Below are 18,308 nucleotides of genomic sequence, written 5' to 3'. Positions count from 1 at the left end.
CACTCAGGTCAAAGTCTCACAGCCCTCTATCATAATCCAGAGTTTTGAGAAGATTGGAGAAACTTAATTTTTTGCCCAAAAATGAAAAAAACGTAAGGGGTAACACTGTCGTTTTTTTTTTTCGGGTCGAAATTTTGAGTTTCGATATCTCAGGTCTGGAAGGGTCTAGAGCCTCCATTTTTGCACTCAGGTCAAAGTCTCGTGGCCCTCTATCAGAATCCAGAGTTTTGAGAAGATTGGAGAAACTTAATTTTTCGCCCGAAAACGAAAAAAACGTAAGGGGTAACACTGTCGTTATTTTTTAGGGTCGAAATTTTGAGTTTCGATATCTCAGCTCTGGAAGGGTCTAGAGCCTCCATTTTTGCACTCAGGTCAAAGTCTCACCTCATCATAATCTCTGGATTCTGATAGAGGGCCATGAGACTTAGACCTGAGTGCAACAATGGAGGCTCTAGACCCTTCCAGAGCAGAGATATCGAAAATCAAAATTTCGACCAGAAAAAAAAAACGACAGTGTTACCCCTAAAGTTTTTTTGGGGGGGCGAAAAATGAAGTTTCTCCAATCTTCTCAAAACTCTGGATTATGATAGAGGGCCATGAGACTTAGACCTGAGTGCAACAATGGAGGCTCTAGACCCTTCCAGAGATGAGATATAGAAATTCAAAATTTCGACCAGAAAAAAAAAACGACAGTGTTACCCCTTACGTTTTTTTTTTTTTGGGCGAAAAATGAAGTTTCCCCAATCTTCTCAAAACTCTGGATTCTGATAGAGGGCCATGAGACTTAGACCTGAGTGCAAAAATGGAGGCTCTAGACCCTTCCAGAGCTGAGATATCGAAACTCAAAATTAAGACCATAAAAAAAACGACATTGTTACCCTTTACGTTTTTTTTTTTTTTTTTTGGGGTGAAAAATGAAGTTTCTCCAATCTTCTCAAAACTCTGGATTCTGATAGAGGGCCATGAGACTTAGACCTGAGTGCAAAAATTGAGGCTCTATACCTTCCAGAGCTGAGATATCGAAACTCAAAATTTCGACCAGAAAAAAAAACGACAGTGTTACCCCGTACGTTTTTTTTTGGGCGAAAAATTAAGTTTCCCCAATCTTCTCAAAACTCTGGATTCTGATAGAGGGCCATAAGACTTAGACCTGAGTGCAACAATGGAGGCTCTAGACCCTTCCAGAGCTGAGATATACTGTAGAAATTCAAAACTTCAACCAGAAAAAAAACGACAGTGTTACCCCTTATGGGGTTTTTTTGGGCGAAAAATGAAGTTTCTCCAAGGTTCTCAAAATTCTGTATTCTGATAGAGGGCGATGAGACTTTGACCTGAGTGCAAAAATTGAGGCTCTAGCCCTTCCAGAGCTGAGATATCGAAACTCAAAATTTCGACCAGAAAAAAAAAAACGACAGTGTTACCCCTTACGTTTTTTTTTTTTGGGCGAAAAATTAAGTTTCTCCAATCTTCTCAAAACTCTGGATTATGATAGAGGGCTGTGAGACTTTGACCTGAGTGCAAAAATGGAGGCTCTAGACCCTTCCAGAGCTGAGATATCGAAACTCAAAATTTCGACCCGAAAAAAAAACGACAGTGTTACCCCTTACGTTTTTTTTTTTTTTTTGGGGGGGGGGGCGAAAAATGAAGTTTCTCCAATCTTCTCAAAACTCTGGATTCTGATAGAGGGCCATGAGACTTAGACCTGAGTGCAAAAATTGAGGCTCTAGACCCTTCCAGAGCTGAGATATCGAAACTCAAAATTTCGACCAGAAAAAAAAAACGACAGTGTTACCCCTTACTTTTTTGTTTTTTTTTTCGGTCGAAAAATGAAGTTTCTCCAATCCTCTCAAATCTCTGGATTCTGTTAGAGGGTCATGAGACTTTGACCTGAGTGCAACAATTGAGGCTCTAGATCCTTCCAGAGCTGAGATATCAAAACTCAAAATTTCGACCAGAAAAAAAAAACGACAGTGTTACCCCTTACGTTTTTTTTTGGGGGGCGAAAAATTAAGTTTCTCCAATCTTCTCAAAACTCTGGATTCTGATAGAGGGCTGTGAGACTTAGACCCTTCCAGAGCTGAGATATTGAGATCCCACGCACCATTAATGCCATTATAAATATCTTAATATCTCAGCTCTGGAAGGGTCTAGAGCCTCAATTTTTGCACTTTTTTTGTGTGTGTGTGTACCTGCTCTACAGGACTGGTGTATCTTGACCAACAGCTCCACACTCTTCTGGTCAGTCCAGTCATGCAGAATCCGGGCCAGAATATAGAGATCCGCCGGCGGGAGAGCGTCCTTGAAGAAGTCTCCTGTCAGAGACACACACACACACAAACAAACAGGCACACACGTCTTTGTGGGGACTCTCCTTAGGCGTAATGATTTTTATACTGTACAAACTGTATATTCTATCCCCTTACCCTGCCCCTATCCCTAAACCTACCCCTCACAGGAAACATTCTGCATTTTTTTATTTTCAAAAAAACATTACTTATGATTTATACGCTGTTTTCCTCATGGGGAACGCTGGCTGGACCCCACAATGTAGGTGATTTCAGGTTTTACTACACTTGTGGGGACACAATGTAATATAAACATGAACACACACACACACACACACTCTCACAATCTAACTATCTCTCTCTCTCACACACACCTTCACAGAAGGAGATCCGCTGGTCTTGGTCCGGCATGAAGTGCTGCTGGGATGTGCGCACGACCTTGGGAAGGTCGAAGATGGTGACGGTGGATTGGGGATAGGCGGACACACACTGTTTGGCCAGAGCGCCACTGCAGCCTGAGGGAACACGCGTTACAACACACACATTAGTATTCCTGAGTTCTGTCACCCGCAACCATCTGGACCCTCAAACACACACATGTCCTCCCACTCGCAAGTGTGTTTCGGGACAAGGTGGTGTGTAATCCTCAAGGAGAAACTTCCATCCGGACTATTATCAACACTTATTATCTTTCCTCTCAGAGATGCAAAAGACGAATCAGTTTTGTTCTTCACAGAATCTTTCAGTGATCAGCTTTGTTTTAAAGAAAACAGAAGTGTTTTTCACCACACACACACAGATGAAGTGTGTGTGTGTGTGTTTTATTGGCACAGACGGAGCTGTGAGTCTCAGTTTAATCTCACGGCCTCATTAGCGTCGACACACACTCGACATGTTAATGCCGTCCTGTCATCATTAGTCGTAACAGCAGCAGCTCTACAGGTGTGTGTCTGATGATTCCCTCTGGACTTACACACACACCTCTGCAAATCACTGCTGTCCGCGCAAATTGAGCGCGATTAAAACTGACAGACCTCGTATCTTGAATAATTGAAGAGAACACTTTCAAGGCACTTCGTGGAAGTAGAGGAAAGCTGGTGTGAAAATTCAACACACACACTCTCTCTCTCTCTCTCTCTCTCACACACACACACGTTACATTAGAGTCTTCTGTAAAAAACCCTCATGCTTCTTGTTTATTTGTTTGAGAACTGATTCAGATTTGTGGAAAAATATAAAATATAAGTAAAGACAAAACAACTTTGGCGATACATTTTTGGTGTCAGTATTTTTTTTTTAAAGAAATGAATAGTTATATTCAAAAACAATGCTTTAAATTTGATCAAAACAAAAGCTACAGAATAGACGTGCATTTTCCCAAAGTAAAAAAAAAATTCGAAATTAAGAAAAAAAATGATGACTTATTATTCAAAGAGTCATAATTATGACATTAAAAAATATTGACAAAAAAAGGTATAATTATTTCTTAAGTCATAATGATGACCAAAAAGCCTAAACTTTGACATGATAAAACTAAATTATTACTTAAAAAGTCCAAATTGTAACTTAAAATATCATATGATGAATAAAAAAAAAAATTTAAATTATGACATAAAAAAACAACATAATGAAAATAATCAACATAATGATAATTCAACATTGATAATAGTAAAAGATTATATTAGAGTGATTTGTGAAGGATCATGTGACACTGAAGACTGGAGTAATGATGATAAATTCAGCTTTGATCACAGGAATAAATTACACTTTACTATATATTCACATAGAAAACAGATTATTTACGTTATAATAATATTTCACAATTTTTACTGTATTTTTGTTAAGTAAATGCCGGTGAAAGGTGAGCAAAAGAGACTTTCAAAAACATTTACAAATCTTACCGACCTGAAACCTTTGAACAGAAGTGTATAATACCAATAAATATAGTACATCACAGTTATTTAAGCGTATTGTGCGATTTTAGTCCATATTTGACACCAATAATATGCAATATTTGATTTTAAGAACACTTGTTTAGCTTCTAAATAATAAGCAGTGCCACAGAATCAGCCCCACGGCTCCATCTTGTGGATCAGGTCTGCAAGCGCATGTCATAGTATGGCAAGCTGATTTAACATTTAATCATTAAAACGCACTAGTATCTATTTTCCTGCTACTAGCACTTATTCTTTAGGTAAATAGATGAGAACAGCGAAAGCAACAGATATGTGACTCTTCGGATCGCTCTCAGATCACAGAAAATACACGAAGTGGCCAGGACAGGAGTAAATGGAGACTAGTGCGTTTTAAAGATTACACGTTAAACCAGATGTTGTATTCTTGAGTCTCTCCATTGGAAATTCAAATTTTGGAAATTTTCACTGGATGTGTGTGTGACGTAAAATGACACAAGCCGTTTAAGCTCCACCCCCTGTGCCGGGAGCAGCAGCTCATTTGCATTTAAAGGGACAGACATACAACAGTGCTTTTTTGCTCACCCTCAAAAAGCGACACCTTGGCTTTAACATGCCATTTAAAAAGTTTTGAGCTAAAACTTCAGAAACACACTCTGGGGACATCAGAGACTTATTTTACATCTGGTGAAAATGGCATTATACCACCTATTTAATTAAAAATCAATCCAGTAAGATGGGTAAAATAAATAACCCAATTTGATGGGTAAATTTAAAACAATGTGTTCTGTTCTATATTTACCCAGGCCTTGGGTTGTTTTTAACCCAGTGTTTGTTTGTTTTTTGTAAATAGATGGAAATAGAAGAGAACTGATACTAAATAGAGACCAATCCTGTTTAAGGATTAAACGTTAAACCAGCTTGCCATAGTGATCAGCTCATCGTGTGAGAAGTGTACTGTACCTCCGAGATCACAGATGCGTCTGAACGGGGACAGATCGAACGCGGTGATGACATCACGACCGCAGATGTTCCAGATCGAGTTCATGAGCTGCATGAACTTCACCATCTCCTCCTCAGACCTGAAACACACACAAACATATAAACATCTAAACGAATATTTGAAACGTGACGTTAAGAGGTTCACATAACCCATAGATATATACACTAGATGTCGCCTTGAGGTTCTAAGTCCCCGTCAGAACCGCCGCCATCTTGGAACAGGGCTCTCGTCATAGGAAGTAGCTCTAGGCAGTGTTGTAGTCGAGACCACCTCACTCGAGTCCAAGTCGACACCGAGACCAGAGAGAGTCGAGTCCGAGTCAAGACCGAGTCCAAAGAGAGTCGAGTCCGAGACCAGAGACGGTCGAGTCCGAGTCGAGACCGAGACCATGCAGTGAGGGTTGATTACCTAATTTACTTTTATTTACTTAGAGAATTTTTTTTTTTACTGAATTTACTTAGAGTTTAAAAAATATGATCAGTTTAGGGTAAAAAGGCCACATAGTAGGTGGTGTTAAAAGTAATTTTATTACAATTTGTCATGCGCAGTTGCACACTAGAAAATCACCAATCACTGGCCGTGTCAATCAATTTAAAGAAATATTTTATTAACATACATTAATAATCATGAAAAATATTTTTAATTGAACTCGAGTGGACTCGGGAATAATTCAGAGTCCTAAAAAAAAATGTTCGAGTACGAGTCAATTCCGAGTCCAAATGGACACGAGTCCATGACAAGACCAAGACCATTAAAATATGGACTCTAGACCGAGTCCGAGACGAGTCCGAGTCTCGAGTACTACAACACTGGCTCTAGGTAACGCTGCTATCTCTGCCTGTACTGCGAATTTAAGGGAATTTTACATACAAGAATGTTTAAAAAATGTTGTTTTTTTTCTTTTCTGGACTCGAAGATAAATCTGACCATTGGAACGAACCAAAACACTAGACAATCGCTTTCATGATGATTTATGGTGATTTTATTTCCGTTAGACCTTTGACATTGACGCTGATGCATTAAAGAGGAGGGGCTTCCCTGATCCAAGATGGCGGCTATATTGACGCATTCGTTCCAATGAACAGCCGTTGCCATGGCGACATCTAGCGTATATATCTATGCACATTACCAGAGCTTCAACGCATTCTCACCCCAAGGCGTCACCTTTGACCATGCTTCAATATTTGACGTTTTAGGCGCCCTTTAGCGTCACTTACATGACGCGATCCTACGGCGTCATCTAACTGACGCTAAAGGAAAGCGTCAGTTAGAGGACGCGGTTAGGTTTAGGTGTGGGGTGGGGGTAGGGTACACACGATCCTAGGGCGTCATCTAACTGACGCTAAAGGGCGCCTAAAGCGTCAGATATTGAAGCATGTCCAAATGCTTCCCAAGGCGTCAGTTAAGTGACGCCTTGGGGGTGAGAATGGGCTGAGAGCTTTCATGTAAACTTACGAACTGTAATATTTGGGAACCAGAAAACAGATTGCAGAGGCAATAGTGAGAACAAGATGCAGACCAATCAATTAAACTTTTATATATATAATCAATAAAAGTGACAAAAGCACATAACAAAACTACAAAAAATGTAAGTGAAATTAATATAAAAATATATGAATAAAAGCTAAATCAAAATATAAATACAAACTCATACTTTCAAGCTATAACCATCAAACTCGGGTCACCTTCAGACTGTTGACTCACACAAACACACACACACACACACACACACCTCACCTGTACAGGGATTCAAACAGGTCTTTGGAGTTCGTCCCAAAAGCTTTCTCATACTGGTTCTTCCCGTCTCTGAGGAGGAATAGTCCCGATAAAGAAGAGGAAGAGGAATGTTTTCAGCCGGATCCAAAACAGAAGGTTAGGTTTCTCTCACTTCCCTGAAACTGAATCAACATCGACTCGACCGAGTCTCTAACACATGTCCCTGCTCCTACTGAGAGATTCATCAGTGACATAATTCTACAGAGATCAGAGTTTGTCTTCATAACTACTCAAAACACAGGATTTCCTTTTCAGCTGATGTCATTATAATACATATTTCCTATATGTAATGACTATATAATTAAACCCCTTTAAACTGACACCATTATTTATCATAAGCTGAAACCAGCGTTTCATGTAGACTTCAGGCGTGTCTCGCTGCGAATATCGGATAACAGACCCTGTGAATAATATTTACAAAAAGAAAAAAATGTTTTCTTAAAGGAACCGTTTATTGAACCTTTAGGCAAAATGTTTTTTTTGTTTTTTTTGCCGAGTATTATATGATACATCAGGCCTTTCTGACTCATAGCATGATAAAGTGAGAATATTAAAATATGATTTTTTTTTACAGATGCTGACATTAATATGGACAAAAAGTAAGATGAAAGTATTGTAAATCAATGAGATCTTTGTAAAAGTGCAGCAGATACTTACACAAACTGCATATAAATATCAATATCTGCCGATTAGTCTTAGTAAGATTATATTTAAATGTTTAGTTTTATGATCGAATCTCTGCAGTTTTAAAATGATTGAGAGATAAATAAACCTTCATCAAAGCCTGGTGATGAAATCTAATACTCGTGTTTTTCTAAAAAAAGCTATTATCAAGTAAATCGAAGTTGCTTTAGTCCAGTTTAAATATTACTAACGATATCAAAGTTGTTCTTATACATTTAGTTGATTAAAAAAAATCGAGCCGGATCTCATGACAGTTCGTATTTATAGCACGAATGTCATTTCTCGTGCCATTTAAACCCCAAAAACAGTTTTTGCATGTATATGGTACGCGTTTTTCGTGTGCATATGATACGCACGAACTCCACCACAACACTCCCCCCGAAACCTACCCCAGGGTTTTTTAGTGCGTAGCATATACACGCAAAAACAATTTTTGGGCGTATAAATGCCACGAGAAATGACATTCGTGGTATAGATAAAATATGATTTTCTTTACAGATGCTGACATTAATATGGACGAAAAGTAAGATAAAGTATTGTAAATCAATGAGATCTTTATAAAAGTACAGCAGATACTTACACAAACTGCATATAAAAATCAATATCTGCCGATTAGTCTTAGTAAGATTATATTTAAATGTTTAGTTTTATGATCAAATCTCTGCGGTTTTAAAACATACAATGATGACTGAGAGATAAATAAACCTTCATCAAAGCCTGATGATGAAATCTAATACTCAAGATTTAAAAAAAAAAAAAGCTATTATCAAGTAAATCGAAGTTGCTTCAGTCCAGTTTAAATATTACTAACGATATCAAAGTTATTCTTATACATTTAGTTGATACAGAAAAATAGATCTGTTCAGATTTAAAAATTTGTGAAGCTCGAGCTAAAGGAGGACATTTGTACAGTTAAAGAACTTTGATCTGATAAAACAGTGCAATTTATACACGAAAATGAGTTTTTACATGCATATGATACGCATGGGTATGTTTAGTAGTGGTGTGGTGTATGTGTGTGTTTATATTACACGCAATAAAGTGCATATTAAATGCACGGCGAAAACGGCGTATCATATGCACGTAAAACTCATTTTCGCGTATAAATTGCCAACGTCATCTCACGACGAATTTGTACAAGTGATTTAAATTCGTACGAATTGTCTAAAACCAACTGGATTGGTAGGTTTAGGGGTGGGGTCAGGGGAAGGTCATTCAATTCATACGAATTTGGTAACTACGAATTAGCAAAAATCGTATGAATTTGTACGATTGAGGTCGTATGAATTACTACGAATTAGCCACCACATAAAAATTCGTACGAATTGCAGTGAGATAGGTTACTTGCGATAAACACAATGCGTGCCATAGAGACGTATTTTCCTGAGTCATTTGCAGGCTTTATGAATATGGATATGATGATATGTGCTCACCGCACGGCGTCGGTCAGGTAGTGCCAGCACAGGTAGATGGTTCTGGAGCTGTACTCAATCGACTGATACAGAGACTTCGGGCTGGACTTGGTCAGAAACACGCGGGACATTTCTGTGTTACTGTAGAGAACTAAAGATGTGGGAAAAAGACAATTACCCACAATGCATTTACATTCAGCCGTACAACATGAGCAGAACTGCACTTTACTGAAGATATTAAGTCTTATTTTCTGAAAGATTTGGGACTGTGAAATGATTAAGAGCGATTGATTGCAACAAAATAAAAGTATGTGTTTACATAATATGTGTGTATAATTATTTTGTATATATATATACAGACACATGCATGTATATACTGCATATAAATTTATAGTATAATTTATTCATATATATATATATATATATATAATTTTTTATTTGTAAATAACATTTTTTTTTAAATACGTACATGCACACGCGCACACACACGCACACACACACACACACATATATATATATATGAAGAGTTCAGATGCAAAAGCCTCTAAGTGCCATTTGAAATTTTCTTCTAGAATGATGATTTTTATCAAGCTTGTATATTTAAGTTCAGTGATTTCACTTAAATGGCAATGATAATTACCTATTAATTGTTATTTAAGTGAAATTAGTGAACTTAAATATACAAGTTTGATAAAAATCATCATTCAAGAAGAAAATTTCAAATGGCATTTAGAGGCTTTTGTATCTGAACTCTTCATATATATATATATATATATATATATATATATACACACACACACATATACAGTAATATATATATATATATATATATATATATATATATATATTGAAGGGGTGGTCAAATCCCTTGCCTCTTCAGCATATATCATATATCCTTTTGAATGCTTATGTATTTCTTTTATAAAATCAATAATTAAGTATATTCATTATTACTTAATCATTTATTGACATATAAATTTATTCTTTGTACTTTTGCTAGTGAAATAAGATTCTTCAATGGATGCTGATGTAAGTCGCCAGCTTCTTTTAGGTGCACAAGGCCGTTTGTCTCTTTCTCTGGTCTCAGGAGAAAGGTTTATCCTAACGGCGTCGTGAACACATATGTCCAACACATAATATGATACTTCTCTGTACCGATGGTCAAGCAGCCATCAATGTATTGAGCATTGCTAGCTTGAACTTTAATTGTTGTATTAAAATGTATTCTTTCTAATGTATTATTTGCTTTCTGAGGAGCAAATGTTATCTGTTTTTCTCCCAAACGAGTGAATGTTTTACCATTATGTTTTGGTACACTTAACTGATAATAAGCCTTGATAGGAGCTCTTATTTGCTAGGGTCCTATGTGAATGCGGTAACATTGAAAATAATAGGGAAATATGGATTTTGGTTTATGTTTGAGTGTTAAAACATAAAGGGGTCATTGAATCCAACAGTTTAAGGCACCATTTCTTTGTTAAAGTCTTACTCCAGTTAGACTAAAGTTTAGTGTTAGTCTTCTTGGTTGCAGGTTAAGGAACCACTGCCATTATTGGAGATTGAATGAGTTGTTGTTCTGGACATACTGGCACCAGCAACCCAAATCTGTGACCTGGAAGGTCATGACGTGCCTCCGAGTGTCAGATACATCATCGATGGAGATATGCTTCGTCTATCTGTATATGTGTGGAAAATTACTGTGTTTATCTATTTCTTAGCCAAAAAGAATCATTCACTGAGTAAGCAATGACGTAGCTTAGACCTTGAATATGGTATAACTGCTGTGATTGTTGTAACTGGAAGGGCGGCGGCCTACGAACTTCTGAGTGAGTCTTGAAGCTGACTTCTGCTGATGAAATGGCAAACTATGTTCAGTAAAACTTGCTTTAATTTTTTTTAATTCTGAGTCCGGGTCTTCATTCTTCATATCTGGTTCTGGGTCCTTAAACTGTTAACGCCTAACAATATATATATATATATACATGTTAAACTTTTATTTTGGATGCGATTAATCGTTTCACAGCCCTTGAAAGATTAGTGCTAGAAAATATTTTTTTTTTATAAATATTTCTATATGTCCAAACTCTCATTCCCCTTATACACTGCAAAAAATTATGTTCTTCCTCAGTAGGGCTGCACAATTAATCGAATTTATAATCGCGATTACAATTATGGATGCCACAATTATGTAATCGTTCAATGGCACAATTATAAAAAGTCCACTTACATTATTCTGTGTGCTTAAAATGTTTTTTTTTTTTTTTTTTTACAGTTTATCTTAAGGGTTTTTTCCCCATTGTTTCAATTTTAGTTAGTGTAACATTATAATTATAATTAGCATTAAAGCAACACTATCTAGCATTGTTTACTTAAAATAATGTTTCCAAAATCTTATCAGTGGTTCATCAAGTCGTAACAGGGTGAAAGGCACTTCTGCCGTCGCCTGACGGGGTCTGTATCACTTTTACTAGCACTAACTTCGGGGTTCGGGTAGGAACCCGACCAAAAAAAGAACTACAAAATTCGACTGCTTTACATCAAGCACTACAATTGTCATTATTTCGTTGTTGTTTTTTTGTTTCTGATGTCGCAATACATCATCCTTTCATGAAATCATGTAACATACTCTACATTGTCTGTGGACATCGTTCATTCTAAAGCCGGTGCTGGATAAACAGCGAGCATGCGTGCGACGGTAGGCTAAATTATTTACGACAGCGGCAATGGACAATTTCGTTTCCAACCAGTAGGGCGACCGAAGAGGAAAAGTTACTTGGTGTTACTTGAAGTTACTTGTAGAAAAGCATTTAAAAAGTTAAAAGCACTTAAAGTTACTTGTAGAAAAGCATTGAAAGTTTCAGGAGTTTTCAGACATTTTATTTTGATATAAAAATTTGCATGCAGTTTCTTCGAACAATGGCATAAAGTTGTTCAAAACAAAATTCAATGTAAATTGTGATAATCGTAATTATTAATCGCAATTATAATTTCAGGGCAATAATCGACAATTATGATTTTTGTCATAATCGTGCAGCCCTATTCCTCAGTATTTCTTTTTGTCATGAAATATAAATATAAGCAAGTTTGGCAATTTGAATAAAATTATGCATTTTTTTCCCTCCATATTCTAACTATATCCGTCAGGGTGTGTGTGTGTGTGTGTGTGTGTGTGTGTGTGTGTATGTGTGCAGTACCTGTTCCGTCAGGGTGTGTGTGTGTGTGTGTGCAGTACCTGTTCCGTCAGGGTGTGTGTGTGCGTTGAGAAGCTCCAGGCCGACACACGCAGACAGCAAGCGTTCAGTGCCGTCCTCACTGGTGTTCAGAGCCTCACACAGCTGACACACAGACATCGCAGACTCGTTCAGAAGCTCAAACACTCCCAGCTCACAGGCAGAGAACAGTGTCTGACGACACACACACACACACACCATCAACACTGCAGGAAACCTCCGCACAAACACTCTTAAATCAAGGAGATGCAAAATACGCTACAGGTGAAACTCGAAAAAATTAGAATATGGCGCAAAAGTTCATCTATTTCAGTAATTCAACTTAAAGGGTGCATTTCATGCTTTTAAATCATTCATTTTTACATATAAATCATACCGTTGTGGTCTATATAAAGCATAACTGCAATGCTTGGGTCTGAATTCCTCATTATTATAGCTCCACAGGCCCCTTTTCTGATGTGCGTCTTTGAGCGACCGGTTTCAGAGCGGCCCCTTTAAATAAAAAGGAAATGCGTCACACCCCGCCCGCTCTCCAGGTCGATGAGTTCACGGTCAGTTCAACTCCCCGCGTTCGGCCATTATTGTAGTTTGATTAGAGATATACGATTATATACGATACCTTCAAAAAAAAAAAATTATTCACACTTTAATAAAATGTCAACAACAGAAGACTTGTCCATCAAGCCTTACATATTCGAGCCAGAGCGAACGAGTTGATAAAGACGACGGCAAACCTGCAGACCTCTTCATATGGATGTATTGGTATGCGAGTTAACTTGTGTTATTAGTGAAAGTCGACTATTTCTCTTGTTAAAACAAGCACACTGACAAGATAAATGACTACGGTCTAATCTTACCACAAAAAAAAAAAAAAATCTGCATTGACAATATGATACGTTTAGAATAGCATCAGAAAACAAAGCAGCTAAATGAGCATTGATGAAACTCAAGAACAATAATACTGCAGACGTAACGTTACTTCAAAACAAAAACAAAGAAAGACAAATGTACTGCTAAACCATGACCACCATGTGTTTTAAGAAAGTAAAGTAGCAGCTACTTTATTTTTATTAACGATATTTACAGCTTATCGAAATGCTCTGTTCGTCGTCTCCAAAGATAGAAGGAATTTACCTCTCATTCAGACGAAGTCAATCGGCAAACCCTTCTTTATAACGTTACTGTTGAAGTGGGAATCCTTGAAGTGCTTCAGGTCACTAACATATATCCAAAAACCGTACATTTTGACTCGCCCTCTCGTAACCTCTGCATCATTGAGCTCGGACTACAAAATCGGAGCGAGAAATAATAATGGCGGATTGCTCGAAGTGTTGGACCGGTAGTCGATGTCCTTATTTGGCAGTTCCGCTGCAAATACGGCGACGCACTTGCTCAAAATAGACAACAGAAAAATCTGAACAGGTTGAAAAATATGACCAAAACAGAATATAAAGATATAAACGAATCACCTGAAGAGAATAATTTCATCTTTTCTGTACTTATAAACACTCCAAATATACAACAAAATGCATTTGAGGGCTAAAAAAGTGGATTTTGCATGATATGTCCCCTTTAAAAGGTGAAACTAATATATTATATAGACTCATTAAATGCAAAGTGAGATATTTCAAGCCTTTATTTGTTATACGTTTGATGATTATGGCTTACAGCTCAAGTCCTTCAGAAATCACTTTAATATGATGATCTGATGCTCAAGAAACATTTATTATTATTATTAGTGTGATAGATTTTAGTTTTCAGGATTCTCTGATAAATAGAAAACAACTTATTCAGCAAAATCCTCATCTTAGAGTGATTTCTGAAGGATCACGTGACACTACCCTATCTCACGACCAATTCGTACGAATTCGTACGAGTGATTCAAAAGTGGCTAATTCGTACTAATTCATACGACCTCACTCGTACAAATTTGTACGATTTGCCTAAACCCACGTGACGGTTATGTTTAGGGGCGGGGTCAGGGGTAGGTCATTCGTACGAATTCATACGAATTGGCTAATTCGTACTAATTCGTACGAGTGAGGTCGTACAAATTGTTACGAATTAGCCACCTCGTAAAATTCGTACGAATTCCCGTGAGATCGGGTTGTGTGACACTGAAGACTGGAGTATGATCACAGGAATAAATTACACTTTACTATTTATTCACATAGAAAACAGATGTTTACATTATAATAGTATTTCACAATTTTTCCAAACTCTTGACTGTCGACTGTAAGACATGTTACGATCTCACTGAAAGTTGGCAGAAATGTTGACATCGGCTTTACCTTCGACACCAGGAATCCCTCCATGTACTGCAGGATCTTCCTCGGATACAGCTCGGGGTCAGTGGTGGCCATGTTCATCAGCGTTTGCTCCGGTGTGTGTGAGAAACACCGAGCGCTCGGCTTTACACAGAGACATAATCAGATTAGACGGATTATACACGTCCAGATTGAATGGACACAGAGAAGGGCTTTTAATTCAGACCTCAACATTTATTACTCTGAAAGCAATTAAAGCTGCTTATTCGTTAAACAACAGGATAAACTCAGAGAGAAAAAACATCTTATTACAGTCAACATGAAGACGGATGATTACGTTCTTCCTCGGTGTTTCTGTCTTGTTATCCAGTACAAATATCTAAACATTCTTAGATCAAGACACATTTACTGGAGAAGAACAATGACTGTCTTGTTTTCTGAAAATAATCAAAATAAAGAGGGTCTCTGCTTGAAAATCTGTCAGTGGGTTCAGAAAAACACACTTGATTCAAACACGATTATTTCTCTGATCCCACTGTTTGTTGATGTTTTCAGCACAAACTCGCTTAACTTTAACTTTAAGCTGGACAAGGACTTTGAAGATTCGCTCTGGTGTCCATCACGCCTAAATGTCCTTCGTGAGTTAAACTGAAAGCTTTAGCACAGAGTGACTGTAGAAACACAAAGCGTGTCCCACTCCAGACTGATTGTCCCGTCACAATGAACTCATTGGCAATGTGAGCGTATGATTTACATTAAAACAACCAGTCTGTGTGTGTCTTCCCTTAATTCTCTCTCTGTGCTGATGATCCCATACAGTAACATTACAGATGAGGACGATTCATCCGCTGTTCTTCATCAGTAATGCTTACATGAGCAATAACTTTAGCTGATGCTTTCTTATCAAAGTAGCAAACTGTTGATTCAGACACTTTTTGTGTCAGTTTTTCACAAACTGTGAACTGGATGGTGAGTTTTAAATGTGACTTCAGTTGTTGTTCTTCTGTTGCCATGTAATAAAATACAGGTTAAATTAGCCAGAGAGGATTAACTGTTATTCTCACGATCAGGGATCAGACTTATAAAAGTATTACTCTATATTCAAGTGATCACAATGCCTGGGTTTCAAGAACTGTACTGACGAAGCCTCTTAATTAAAGGGTTAGTTCACCCAAAAATGAAAATTAAGTCATTAATTACTCACCCCCATGCTGAATTGCGATCTCCTTTAGCTACTTCAGTTCAGTTCTCGCGCATGCGTCGTGGAAATCTAAGGAAATCTCGTTTCAGGCCAACAAGGAAGAAAAGGAATAGTCGAATAAAGTCGTTATTTTTGTTTGTTTTTTTCGCACAAAAAGTATTCGCGTCGCTTGATAAGCTTAAAGTTGAGCCACGGTAGTCACATGGAATATTTAAACATTTTCTTCATTGACTTTCTGGGCCGTCAAGACAGAGCCAGTCCCTTAGGAGCCAATGTGGTAGTGATACAGCTCTCAAATTTAATCAAAAATATCTTCATTTGTGTTCCGAAGACGAACGAAGGTCTTACGGGGTTGGTACAGCATGGGGGTGAGTAATTAATGACTTAATTTTCATTTTTGGGTGAACTAACCCTTTAATGTTGTCCAAATTTAATTTTTAGAAATTAACGTTACGGATGCAAACACGTTGAAAAGCTTCTTCTCAATTTTTATTACCGGTGGCTGTGTTCGGGATTCTGTGTGTGAAAGTGTGTGTGTGTATGTGCGTGTGTCAATCATAAACTTCAACTTTCTTCAACTTATTAAAATATCTTACTTTACTGCTAGTATCTGTTTCTGCTTCTTTATTATATTTATAGTGTGTGAATTATAAAATACATTATATCCTTCATCACATATATTGTGTCTGGTCACTTTACGTACATCTTATATCAGAATATTATATTACTGTTAACCTACAATGGATATTAAAATACACATAAATATGTGTCCTGTATCATAGGGACATGAATGACCTTTGCAACAAAAAAAACAAAAAAAAACGAGTGAAAATCAGTTCAGTATTCAGTGAGATATGATTAATTTAATGCGCTGACAGCTCATTTCACCTTACACTGAGCGGAGCGGATGACCGGTTTAGGGCCGGTTCACATATCGCGTCTTTTGCGCGCTCAAGTTCGTTATTTCAAATGTAGGCGCGCGGTATGCGCGCTCATAATGGAAGCGGTGCGGTCGCGGTGCGACGCGCTCCTTTTTTCCATGCGCGTCCGCGCCGCGTCGAGATAAAAACATCTCAACTTTTCAGAATACCGCAAGCGCACCGTACGCACACAATAGGTCATGTGACAAGAACCAACTGAAGCGCAACCGCCCTGGCGCTTTGCAAAATAGAGAATGCGGCGCGCCCAGCGTTTTCTACGCGTTTTTAGGCGCTATATGTGAATCCGGCCTTAAGATGGCGCCTCTAATTCTCGTCCGAGCCAATAGGCAGTAGCGGTCCATAGGGCGTCTACCTGATGTCTATGTTTTCAAGCGCCCTTCACTGCGCTAGCTTCTCGCTGCAACATGAATTGCAAACCCACAGGTGGTCTAAATGTAGCGAGTGGGGTGTGTTTTACATGAGAATTGCGCTTGATTGAATCAGGTGGGGGTTGTTTGGCGCTACACCTTTAAATCCAGCAAGCTGGCGTTTTTCCGAATTTGTGCTGTCACAGACTGTTGCTTCCTTGGGCTCTTGGCTGGGTGTATGAGTTGACTGCCGTGGTTGCTGCTTGTGTCCTGTCTTTGCGAGCCCTCATCGGCTGCGATTTGTGTTGGCGTGTTTCAACGAGGACTTCCGGGTTTAGAGTGATCACTACAAGTTTGCCGAGTGCGTTTGTTGTGCTGAGAACTTTGGTTTGGGAATGTTCAAGTAAAAAACCAGACGGAGTAAAGTGACCGCTACAGTATTATAAATAACCAAGCTTTTGGCTTGACGCTGTGGTCTGTTCATACAGGAGGAGCGACATATGCTGTCCTGGCCACTGTTTTTCCTGTGCTCTTGTTTTTAGGATTCAGCTCCGTGTGTGTGTGTGTGTGCGTGGGGAAGAACCGCCTATTGGGTTGCCTATGAGTCTCTCCCTGGTGTGTTGACATATGTTGTATGTTATGTAATGTTTGTATTTTAGGCCATTGGGTTGGTGCAATATCCTGGGTGGGGAGGGGGGGGTAACAATTTTGTTGTGTGGCCACTGGTTTGTTGAGTGTGATTTTTTTTTTTTTAGGTTATATTTGCGCATGTGATTTGTGACGTGCCTTATTTATTTTGTGTTTGAGTTTGTTGTATTTTGTTTTTTAATTTATACAAATTTGATTTTGGATTTTGTTGTCCCTGACTCTGTTACCCAGAGGCCTAATATCCTTTGAATACTGTTTCATGTTTTGAGTCCATTGAGCCAAAGAAAAGGGGAAATAAATAAATTTTCTATTTTTGTACTACAGTCTCTCTCTCTCTTATTTCCCTTTATTGTGATAGCCTGCTGGTAAACATTTAAAATTCTTACGTCGCTTAGCCATGAGTATTTGGTTGTAATAGACGCTTGATGAGCGCGGCGCTTGATGAGATCATCCACACATGGCCCCAAGGGCAGGTGCCCGGGTGAAAGATATCCAGGCCGACAATATAACAGTCAGCGTGGATGAAAGTCACTGAGCTGTAAAAAGCAGAACTTAACCAGTTCGCCAGACAAGAATGGCCCTAGACTGAGAACAGTTTAGT

At 38.2% G+C, this 18,308-nt stretch overlaps 1 protein-coding gene across 3 annotated transcripts in view; it reads right to left on the bottom strand.

Annotated features, from left to right (window-relative positions):
- asmt (acetylserotonin O-methyltransferase) overlaps positions 1–18,308 on the bottom strand; it is a 117,197-nt gene that overhangs the window by 84,401 nt on the left and 14,488 nt on the right. Inside the window, exons 2-9 of one of the 3 annotated variants that reach the window (XM_089133497.1) lie at positions 15,775–15,840; positions 14,595–14,714; positions 12,306–12,477; positions 9,095–9,224; positions 6,939–7,007; positions 5,162–5,280; positions 2,660–2,800; positions 2,190–2,312 (exon numbers count right to left, since the gene is read on the bottom strand). In XM_089133497.1, the coding sequence (XP_088989623.1) occupies positions 2,190–2,312; positions 2,660–2,800; positions 5,162–5,280; positions 6,939–7,007; positions 9,095–9,224; positions 12,306–12,477; positions 14,595–14,714; positions 15,775–15,780 (880 nt within the window). In that variant the 5' untranslated portion in view covers positions 15,781–15,840. Of the gene's footprint in view, positions 1–2,189; positions 2,313–2,659; positions 2,801–5,161; positions 5,281–6,938; positions 7,008–9,094; positions 9,225–12,305; positions 12,478–12,679; positions 12,796–14,594; positions 14,715–15,774; positions 15,841–18,308 lie in introns of those variants that run through there. The other 2 variants (XM_089133499.1, XM_089133498.1) reach the window with 2 other exon arrangements.

Source organism: Pimephales promelas, chromosome 7 (assembly GCF_988280905.1).
Source record: "Pimephales promelas chromosome 7, fPimPro1.hap1.1, whole genome shotgun sequence".
NCBI lineage: Eukaryota > Metazoa > Chordata > Actinopteri > Cypriniformes > Leuciscidae > Pimephales > Pimephales promelas.
Note: the sequence above shows the minus strand (reverse complement) of the source record. Positions and strands in the feature narration are given on the sequence as shown.